The sequence below is a fragment of the Tubulanus polymorphus genome, chromosome 4 (assembly GCF_964204645.1).
Source record: "Tubulanus polymorphus chromosome 4, tnTubPoly1.2, whole genome shotgun sequence".
In the NCBI taxonomy this organism is placed as follows: Eukaryota; Metazoa; Nemertea; class Palaeonemertea; order Tubulaniformes; family Tubulanidae; genus Tubulanus; species Tubulanus polymorphus.
In genome coordinates this window covers 17682944-17695080 of record NC_134028.1, presented here as the reverse complement: position 1 = coordinate 17695080, position 12137 = coordinate 17682944, and the positions used below count along the sequence as shown (strand labels likewise).

Below are 12137 nucleotides of genomic sequence, written 5' to 3'. Positions count from 1 at the left end.
AAAAGGAGGATCCAAATCGGATAACTGACAGAGAAAATAGGAAAATTCCAGCTTCAACTGTTGGAGCTCTCCACTGCACTATGGCTGCATGGGTACTGCCATCTTTGACATTGATTGGGCTTTTTTACTGCTCCTCGGCCTTTAAGTCGTTCTAATAAAAGGTCGTGGTCAATTGTGTCAAAAGCTGAACTTAAGTCCAACATAGCAAGGAGAAATAAGTTACCATGATCAATAGCACATCTGATATCATCCGCAACCTTCAAACAGCTGTTTCAGTACTGTGATATGTTCTGTATGCAGATTGAAATGGCTCAAAAAGATTTTCTATGTTCAAATGATCTACAACTCTCGATGCAATGATCTTTTCAATGACCTTTGATAAATATGGTAGATTTGAGACAGGTCTGAAATTCTTCAAAATTTCACTATCTAAAGAGGGGTTCTTTAAAAGTGGTAGAACAATTGCATGTTTCAGAATATCAGGAAATTCGCAGACGAAATACACATATTAGCAATCATTGTAATAAGTTTAACAACAGTTGCCATTTGCACAGAAGATTTTATGAACTCAGATGGAAACGGATCAAGTTTACAAGTTTTAGCTGGCATAGAGCGAATAAGTGAACTACCTTCACAGACTCAGTAGTTTGTTGTATTTCAGCGAGCGTATTAACAACATTGGGCTGATGAAGTGCATAGAAAGTAGAGTTATCCAATGTAGCACCCTTATGATCAAGGTTGCTTCTTATTTCTGATATCTTTTCAGTAAAAAACTGGCTCATACGTTCATCAGTAACTGCTTTTTGTTCACCAATGATTTATCACGCGATAAGTATCTTTAACATTAGTCATCTTTCTTTTATAAAAGTCACTTTTTGCCTGGTTTATCGTACGAACCAGTAAGCTGCGCTGGTCTAAATACATCAGTCTATGAATAATGCATAAAATGAATAAAATACACGTTGATTCAAATACGATAGCCAAATTATCCTGTCATTGTTACATTTCTTTTTACTAACTTGAGCACTGTACCCTAACTTAAAGCATGCTCGCTTGCAGAGGTTTAAGTGCCTCCTGCCGAAGCTCACACAACACAAACCCTGCTGCAGACCTTATTGCTGTATTACTCGGGTCTAAGATTTCCTGGGTGGACGGGTTGCCACTATAGCCTATATCTAGTGAATCGGATGTTTAGTATTGATAGAGCGAACCTGCCAGCGAAAAACAACGCATGTGATGTGATTGGCTTAATACATAGACTGGTGGCTGTTCAGCGGCAAACTGTCCACGAAAGAAATCTTGGGAAGTGTAATAATAGACAAATGAAGGTTCTGCGGCCAGGCTTTGTTTAGGCGAGAGCTTCAGCAGGAGGCATTAAAACCCGGGCAAGTGAGGATGTTCCAAGACAATTCAAATTTAAATCAAAAATACCTTTATTGCTCCTAATGACATTAAACATTGTTGCTTTTATACAATAAAGAATTAGATATAAATGATAAATAAGTAAAATATTAGTAAACAGTACACATGTGATTATTGACATTGAATGAAAAATGAATTTATGTATTTACAGTGCAAAACAGCTCTAACTCAATTATCTAGGATATAATTTGAGTCAAGAATCGAGTATTTGGAAGTAATTTGACATGATAATTGAATTTCTGATACACCTATTTAGAATTACAAAGTCCTGTTCCTATTATTTGCGCAGTATCACAAATTAAGCCTGTCTTCTTTGACGGATTCAATGTGATGTCTCTATCGGCAACATTCCCCGCCCAAAAGAAGATGTTTTGTTTCGTAGTAAAAAAGACAATTCCATGCCTCAAAGACGTTTTCCCACCGCAGCTCATGCGCCGAAATGTCAGAGGATGGCGCCACGTATGTTTAAATTATGTAGAAATTCATTCAGCGTTATCATTTTAGCTGCTTTGCCCACAGTTTCAGCATTTTGACTAGCAGTTTGCCCGATCTTCTTAGAATGACGGAAATTTGGGAAACCTGGAAATAGTTTGCCTTTTGTCACACAGATCTCACAGTGTACGCATAGCGGAAATAAACAAACACACAAGTCTGCTGTGGTGGATAGAAAACATTAGGCGGCATCGATTTTCTATCCACCAGAGCAGGATCGTTCAATGTTGTGATGGAGAGAAACTAGGTCTCCTTTCGATTATTTAAATGTCTTGAGCGGGATCTACTGCAGAGTCGGTTAGTTTTTCTTCCACAAACATATTCCAGTTATTTCAAAAGTATTTTTGGTGCGTATAACAGGCAAACTCATTTCTTTCCTTTTGAATGATTTTAAGCCCACTTGGGGCTTTAGTCCCAGGGGGCTATTGCATTCAGTTTTTGTCCGTCGTCCATCCGTTCGTTCGTTCGTCCATCAGTAGACGGAATCCAGTTATTTTGGGAAGTTTTAAAGATCCTTCAATGTAATCTCTTGATATTTGGGTTACACATGTATCTACCCTACACACATCTTCAGGCCAAAAACTGGCTGTCAGAATCAAGATGGCCGACTGGCAGCCAGTGTTATTCGCCAAAATCAACACTTTTTACACAGGGAAATTTTGAAGATGCTTTGATCAATTACCTTGATCTTTCGGATATATGTGAATGCCCCCTGGGCCCATCAGCATAACAAAAATTGGGATACGGACTCAAGATGGCCGTCCTATGACCTTTTTTAGTGTCCAAAAATGTCAATTTTGGCCCGAATTCTGAGTTGGCCATTTCTCATTGCAGTTTGTGATGGGTATTCTTTGAAAAGGGATGTTTTATACCTTTGATACCTGAATTGTTAGATTGTTGAGCATTTGGAACCACTTCCCAAGTGGGCATGGTGTCCCTGGACCCCTAGTTCTAATAACTCAAGATCAAGAGTGACTCTCCCGTTTATTAGGAAACACACGCAACTTGTGGAATAGGTTTGATTTACACACATGTTGCAGGTATCAATTAGTTATCACTATAGAATTTGTAATCCATAAAAGCCAAAATCAACATCAGCCGGAAACCCAGACCAAATCAATTCATAATTTATTGATTGAATCTATACTACAATATATGTATTTATTCAAATATTTCAATAAAAACATTAACTTCTTTGAAACAAAATGTTAAACTCTGATAGTAATATAACAGTCTCTTTCTGCGCGTAGATTCTATGGATGTACTGTGCTTCCTATTTTATACTTAAAATTACTAAAAATTAATGATAACACCGGTCAAATAGCAATCATCAATCATGGCGCGCGTACTGGCGCGAATCTGAAAGTTTGTGACGTCATTTCATAAATAAATAAAGAAGGAAGGCTCCGAGAATATCAAATCACAGGTTACTGTGAATAACTGGGGTTCGACCATTCACAAGTTAAAAATGTACTTCCTTGTTTGTGAAATAAGTTTATTCATACTGTTATTAAAAGCAGTTCCTTTTAAACATTCTATGATAATATTTGTTTTGTTCGCGGATATCAATACAACCAAAATTCAACAGGGTTTATTTATTTATTGTACTGGTACGCGTTTATTTAATTGAATTGACATCGTCCGGTCCATAAGGGGGTCATACTAGTAAGCGTCAGAAAATGTCAGCGTCGGTGATAACTTTTTGTCGTCGATATAAAACGGTCTAAAGTCAGTTTATACATCACATACATTACAAATTGGAGGTCCGTGACACAGCGGCGTTGGTGATGTCATAGAAGAACTAAGTCAGTTGAAAATACCTACCCACTGCACCGATAAAGAATGATTGCAGGTCAGCAACCAGTGACAGTGAGTAATGGGGAGTGATGGTACCGTTCGTGATGTTTTTATAATGGTTATTGGACATCAATTTCATATGTAAATGGTAGTCCCGTCTGATCGCTTGACTTGTCAGACTGACTTGTCACTCCTTTACTAGGCCTTCCCTCCAGCATAGTTAACCCTATAGGCCTCATTTGTGCCTTGGGCCAAATTCGGTTTTCTTATTTAGATCACTATTTGTCGGAACTGATAATAACCGAATATGCGCTTTAACTGTCACTAGGGAATGGTTAAAACACCCAAGCGTTGTTATTCTCGATGTTATTTCCCCATAACTTGGCACATTAGGACTTTGCACGCAGTAGCACTCGTGGGTCAACATAGGCATGTTGTGAGCTGATCCCTAGTGTGGCGCTCCTTCAAAAAGGCGGAATAAAACGAACTGATTTCGGGTGAAATCTTTGCTGGCATCCCTGTATGACATTCTATCCAGAAAGGCAGAAACCCGTTATCGCTGCTTGCAGCTATATTTGTTTTTGGTTTACCTTTGTCAGCGATATGATGTTGGCATTGAGCCAATTCATGTAAAATCGCGGTACGTTTTTTGATGTGAGTATTGGTTTCATTGGTTCTCGGCTTAAACGACGTATAATCGATGCGATTGAAGACATGGCGAACCTCTGTCGATGACATGGTCAACTGAGTTAAAATTCTACGAAAAACTGTTTTTGGCGGGAAAATTCTTAGCTCTCGCGTATAAAATTGCAATGACCTCGATTGGGGGGCGTTGTCTCTACGAGCGAATGGGATTGGCTTTTTTGGGATGTACGGGGAATTCCAGTGCTACTAAAATAGAATGGCGTACGTTTCATTGGACTAGGTGCCGTATACGTGCGGATTTCGAATGCTCATTGCTGGTGAGGATGTAATTATTTCACTCATCTGCCATAGGTATTGTTTCATTTTAATACCCGGTGATTGTGCTGATTGACATTGAGGTGTAAGCGAATATTCACTTACACGAGGCCTCCACATGCACGCGGAGTGCTACACCACACACACACAAGCTCGTACAGTACACTACTAAGGGTGATGCTGTAACGCGTGCACGTTTAACATGATAATAGGCTGAATAATTGTAGCAGAAGATGAGCGCTGTGTTTTCTGTTCGATAGAATTTGTAATAAATTGTAATTTCTTGTGACCTGATAATACTAAGCAGCAAACTATAAGGTCTGTCGAGGTCTGAATATTGTAGTGGTAAATTCCAGGATTTAGAACGATATAATAGCCGATTTCTTCTGTACCGGTATTTTAGCTTCCGTGGCCAACATTGGAAGAGGTTTCCAAGACCCAATATTCAGCCACCCTCTGATATGTGACATCATATGAATTTTAGGCCATCCCAAAATAATGGTCTGTTTGCCGTAACCCGACCAACCCAACTTCAGAGGTACCGAGTGAAAACTTTTTTCTGGGGTTCATTGAAATGAATTTTATTTTTGATAAAAACGGCCGACCGACTATGAGCTACGTATGTTTGAATTTTAGTGTGCATCGTATGAAAATATGCCTTGACATGTGGCCTAGTTTAAGTTTCCAGGAAACTGGCGAGTTCCAATAAGCTGTCATTCATTCTAATAGTGACTATATTAAAGCTGGTAACGTAAAAGCGCGCACATATTCAATGTACTGTTTCATTTTTAACACAGAGATGACGCTCTGGACGAAGTTATAATTTTAGAATAATTCTTGAAATCTACGCTATTAGACAAATTTCCCGTGCACAACGTATATGATTTTTTTGCAATATTGTTTCCATGTAAAAAAGCCCAAAGGTGAAAAATTTGTTTTTTTTCCCAAAAATTTTGCAAAAAAAAATTTCTACCTACTCATCCTGAAAAATTGAGTCGGTGTTGCGGCAAACAGACAATTATTTTGGGATGGCCTTATTTGAATATTTTTTCATATTGTGAAACATATTTTTTTGAAGATATAAAATAGTTTCCCTGCTGCGCCTATTTGTACCCTACAAAATTTTGGACGTGGACCGCAAACAAATGTATATCTTTGGTCTTATTTGACTACAAAATAATTCTTTAAGAAAGATAGAATACAATATAAACTTGTGAAACTTTGAAGTCACGAATTAAAAAGATTTTTCAAGCAATGCCCTTACTCCAAACAACCTCTAGCTTTCAAGGTAAACCAAACTTTGCCCATGGGCAATTTATTTGTTTTCTTATCTCTTTTTTTAAGGTGCTTCGTATTTTCAAGCTTAAAGCTTTCTGAAGTATCCTTGCTGTAAAATCAAAATTATTTATTTTCTTATCACTTTTTGTATGTACAAATGTTATCATATATTTGTAATATTGAATGATAATGTTATATATAATTTTAAAGCTACCATAAAGCTACCATACCATCCCCTAAGACCTAACGGGTCTTAGGTTTAGTGACACCCTCTAAAAAAACTTCTCTAGCTTCGAGAGGAGACAGCCGCCCCGAGCTCCCCCCACTTCGTGGGTGCTTTGCTGTAATTCCGGGGCTATTTTGTTCAATTTTCTACTTATTTTTTCGTAACCTCCGAAATTTCTGCAGATTTGCTGAAGGCCCTGTGGGATCACTGTTTGTAACATCCGAAATTTCTGCGGATTTGCTGTAGGATTTCTGAGATCACTGTCTAGTGTTCTCTGGTGTTGTTCTGTTCTTGGCTCGAGGTACCCATTTCCTGAATTCTGGAGGAATATATTCACGGATGAATAAACCCATATGATTTCATGTTCATAAGACTGATCTAAACTTAATTCATGTTCCCCGTGCGGCAGAGTTGGTATCCGCCTCCATCTGTCCGTCTGTTTCTGCTTGTGATATTTCAACAACCGTTGATAGCGGCAATGATATTACATGGTTTGATAACCCGATGGAGAGGAGGATTTTGGGGTCCAAGGATCAAAGGTCAAGGTCACTAGAGGTCATTCATGTGAAACTTGTGAACATGATTCAGGAACAACTATTCATTGCAGGACATTGATATTACATGGTATGATTACTCCCAGGGAGAGGATTGCCCTATTGATTTTGGGGTCCAAGGATTGAACGTCAAGGTCACTACAGGTCATTCATATGAAACTTTGTGAACGTGATTCAAAAAGAAGTGTTGGTAGCAGGACAATGATATTACATAGCGTGTTATCCCTAGGGAGAGGATGTGCCCTATTGATTTTGGGGAGAAGGGTAAAAGGTCAAAGTCAGTTGACGTAATTTGCCAGAAAACTTTTAAAGGTGATTTATAAATAAACATTGAAAGCTGGACAATTATAATTACCCCTCAAAATGCCTAAGTAATATTGGAGTTCAAAGGTCAAGGTTACTAGAGGTTTTTGTCCAAAACCTTGTAAAATCAATTCTTATAAAGAACCATTCATAGCAGGACAATGCTTTTTCACAGTATGGTTACCCCTGGATACAACTCATCATTTTTGATTCCAAAGATCAGGGTCTGCAGGGGTCATTCCCTACTTGCTATTGGTGGGACAGACACGTAGTTCGACTCGAGATACGCAATATATAACACCTGGTCAGGCATGAAGGTGGCTTACAGAATAAACGCAAACATAATTCAAAGAACATAATTCAGGACAGAGGAGTCTTTATCATTACACATCTTGATCCGTGTAACAAAAAACTACAAGTTATTTTTTTTATACATTTTGGTGGTGATTTTTAATTTTTCTTATTTATATTCTCTGGCAACTTTCCTCCCTGTGACCCTTTATCCCAAAACATGTATTTACACGGTGATATGTATGCTATATGGATGAGCAAGTCCAGTTTTTGACTAAGTTGAAATTTGAATTATTTTGCTGATTGGAAAAGTGCAGTGGTGTTTGTTTTTGTTAAAAAACCTTTAAACAATTCATTGAAAAATTCTTAATGGCTGGTGTCAAGAAAATATTCAAACTTAAATGTCAAGATTTTTTCTGTTTTTCAGACAATGCATGCTCATTCACAGTTCTGTATGAGTGGTGATCATACACTACATGCCACTAAACATGCCATTCACAGTGTATCTAAAGAATTTGCTGATGAGAAGTTTGTTATTGTACTCAGCGATGCAAATTTAGACAGATATGGAATTGAACCTACTCACTTCGCACAAATTTTAACAGCAGATGAAGACGTGAATGCTTTCGTTATATTCGTAGGTTCCCTCGGAAAACAAGCTAATCAGTAAGTAATTTTCTAATTCCTCAGTTGTGAGTTAACCCTGTCATACGGAAAATGACCTGGGACTGTAGATCCTCCAAAGGCATAAAAATAACTCGAAAACTGAAAACTACAAACGAAAACTGAACCCCACTTAATTGCAGGAAAAGGTTTATATACACAATAATATACATGGTTGATCACCCGTGAAACTGTGATCGGTGAAATATAATACGTCAAAAATACACGCTAGTACTGCGTAACAAACCCATTAGCATTCAAGCCACCCGTATCCGCCCTGCCTATTACTCCTCAAGCCGCCTGAATTCGCCCTGACACTTATTTTAAACATGTATTTTGACACGTATTTTTAATCGTCTTCTTGAAGGTATGTACTCATGACCAGGGTTCCCAATCTTCTGACTTTAATGGGAATTCCGACTTTTTAAAAATGTTTTTAGGCTAGCCGTAGGCTGAGCCTATTACTATACAAATGGAGCGAACTGAAATGACATGGTTTCCAGAGTAAAGGCTCTTTTACTGTGCAACTGAGCATATATTCATACAAATCATTCATTAGAGCATTATCCATTCTCCAAACTCTACGTAGCTGAATTTTGAAAGAGGGCCTCGTTAAATTTGATATGAGCTTTTTCGGGAATATCTGATCGCAAAAATATTGGTTATGAAAAGCCAATCAGAAAGCAAAGACTCCTCTATGATTGGCTTAGCCCGCAGAAATCAGCAGGTGTTCACATGAACCCACGGTATCGTCTACCGTCTTACTTCCAGGTTTTATCATGTTCCCTTTTTTATTACAATTATATAAGAATATGTGTTAATTTTCTAATTTCCAATGATCTCAAAATGAAAATATCAATAATTTTAATGAATTTCTTATGTTAGACTTTATTTTATAGATTTGTGATTCTCTTTATTTTACAAATTTGTCATTCACTCTTTTTTATTTTTCATAGGCCGGAATATGTTCTAAACTGTGCATTCATTACGTAAAATCTAGTGTAAATAAGAATTTTCAGGTTCGATGTTAATAAATTCTTCACTAAATTTTCCTAATATTTCCTTCTGGCATTTCTACGCGTGATTTTTCCTTTTTTACTTCTGGCATTATTACCTATGGTATTTATACCTCTGGCATTAATACCTGGATAATTGTAAACTGGTACCGAACACACTGCAACACTGCATACTGCTAAGAGCATATAGCAGCAGATACCAAAGCAATGGTATTCAGAAAATTTTCTATTTCTTAGAATCTGAAATTCCCTGACTTTTCCCTGATTTCAAAGGAAAAAGCCTAGGTACCCTGATTTTCCCTGCAGGGAAAAAAATTCTGAATTCCCTGATTTTCCCCAGTTTTCCCTGATCTTTACGAACCCTGCTGTACGAACTTTCAAAACATTCTATGCAGTCATAAAATCTATTACCCTATTGAATTTCATCAGAACGCGTTGCTTATTTATTAATCTAGTTATTTATTTGTTGTTGGAACTAAATTTAACACATGCGCTGTTAAAATAAAACACATGCGCTGTTATGTATATTAATGCTCCACACCGTGCTAGCTACGTGTATGTATATGAAAAGTGCGCCCCACTAGTTTAAGTTTCGCTGGGAACTGCAAATGATTCTAACATTCTAAATGATTGTAACAACTGCACACCGTATGCAATGCCATCCTGGCAAAAATTCTATATCGAATTTGAACAAGGTTTTCGGAATCATAGAACCAACTCACAATCTTACGAAGTTAGTTTTGAGTTGACCAAGAAGCGTTTTTCAGTAGAAATAATTCACCTCAGCGCCACCTTGTGAACGATGATGGCATGACTAAAAAATTTACAGTAACTGTTGAAAAATGCATCTTGTTATAGAATTTCAAAACTAACTTCGTAAGATTGTGAGTTGGTTATACGCTGATAATAATAATAAAACTAATAAAATAAAATTTTTATATAGCGCTAAATCTCATTATGACTCTTGCTTTGTTGCGAACGCTGCGAATACATAGTTAAAATTCGACGTGTAGTGTTTGCTAGTATGGCGTTCCATAGTGCCGCCGTGATAAAAATTAATGGCAAGTGCGTAGAGTCTTTGAAATAAGAATTAGGCGTATATCTTTATAAATTGTAAATGTTTATGCTGATATACCACCAGCATCGGTGCAGAACGAGAGTATGGCGGTATAAAAGGGTTGTTTTCCTATGTATTTGTATAGAGATGTACATTGAGAACACCTGGCTGTAGACCGGGATGGCGGTATATGGGAGGGCAGTATATCAGGAGGTGACTGTAGTAAATTTCATTGTTTTTTTTTTCAATCACTGCGTATAACCAACCTGTCATGAGCTTTTCGTGAAATGAATTGGAATTTGAACATTTTGTCAAAACCTCATATATATATATATATATATATATATATATATATATATATATATATATATATATATATATATATATATTTCATAATTCCTTGCAGTTTGGTGAAGAATCTTCCGTCTGGAAAGGGATTTGTTTGTATGGACACCGAGACATTACCAAAAATATTACAGAATATATTTACATCAACCGTGTTATCATAACGAGAAAATTCATAGAGGAGCCGTCTAAACCTGCTTAGAAAGAATGCATGTAAAGTGAAAAAGAAACATATAGTACTTTATAGGTTTACTTGTTTATTTGGTGCATGTGCTTTAGCTACTTGAATAGTACATGTCTTTAAGGAAATAAGAAACAAGGGCAACGTGATACATTGTACCAATTAGAAAGAACTGAGTGAGATCGAAAAAGACACCTCGTTTCTCATTTCTGGCCAGATGCAAACAATCTAACGTTTAGGGACCCGGTAAAATAAAACGCTGTGGCTATTCTGACGGACCCGTCCGAGCTATTCTGACTGAACTGGTTTTGACTGAAAGCCGTACAAATAACACCGGCGGCTATTCTGACGGACCCGTCCGAGCTATTCTGACGGAACTGGTTTTGACTAAAAGCCGTACGAATAACACCGGCGGCTATTCTGACGTACCCGTCCGAACTATTCTGACGAATTCCGTACGAATACGTAGCAGTGACTATTTTGATGGATCCGTCCGGGCAGTTCATTAAACTATTCTGACGGACGTGTTTTAACTGACGACTAGCGCTTAATATTGACGGAACCGATGATGCTTAGGGATTTTTAATTTTGAAGGGAGATCGTATTTGAAGGCACCCGTGGAGGAGGTCGACTGACAAGATTAAACTGACACATATATATATATATATAACTCTAAAAACACTTAATATTTACATTGAAAACTCAGATAATTAATTTCAATACAATTGTTCATTAAGTGAAGGACAGCAGTTTTAAAGAAAATATTTAATTTCAAGAGACAAAATACATGTAGCATAACACAGCAGTTATTAAACTAAATTGCACAGTTTTCAAATAGATTGAAACTTCAATATTTTCTAAAAACTCAAGAAAGCAGGTGTATTTAAAGACAAGAAAATTCATTTCAATAATCAAAATACTAGAAACGAAATTCATAGCATAAAACAGCAGTCCTAAATTGCACAGTGCAGATTAAACTTATTTACATCGAAAACTCAAATATTTACAAAACATGTTTCTCATTCAAGTATAAGCATGGTTAACAGCAAATTATTATGTATATGTATAAAAAATATTTAATTTCAAGAAACAAAATACATACTGTATGTTTACATGTAACATAAAACAGCAGTTCTTAGTCTAAATTGCACAGTGTAATAATAGATTATACGATAATAGATTCAAACTTAAGATATTTACATCGAGAAATCGAACATCATTTTCATAATATTTTCATTACTAAGTACTACAGTTCAATCACAACAACTTCGACATATCCAAGTTATTTTTTGGTTAGTGAAGACATTCCAACACACGAGATGTGAAACCATTCCAGACACCTATCACAACGAACTGACTGTTCATTCACATAGTTTTTTTACATGTGACACACAACCATTCATCTTCTTTCTTTCTCAATTTATCTTGTAGTTTCAACAGTTTCACAAATGCACGTTCTTAAAAGTAGCATTTAACTCGAGACAGAGTAACAGTATCATCGGTTATTTTTAACGACACATTTTCTTCATCGATGTCAGCTGTCGTTATCAAC

At 36.8% G+C, this 12137-nt stretch overlaps 1 protein-coding gene across 3 annotated transcripts in view; it reads left to right on the top strand.

The window, feature by feature from the left end:
- Positions 1-11225, top strand: part of LOC141904732 (von Willebrand factor A domain-containing protein 8-like) — a 200922-nt gene extending 189697 nt beyond the window's left edge. For all 3 annotated transcript variants that reach the window (XM_074793379.1, XM_074793378.1, XM_074793377.1), the window contains 2 exons: positions 7751-7989; positions 10466-11225. In XM_074793379.1, coding sequence (XP_074649480.1) covers positions 7751-7989; positions 10466-10568 — 342 coding nt within the window. In that variant the 3' untranslated portion in view covers positions 10569-11225. The remainder of the gene's footprint in view (positions 1-7750; positions 7990-10465) is intronic.
- Positions 11226-12137: the final 912 nt, after the last annotated feature.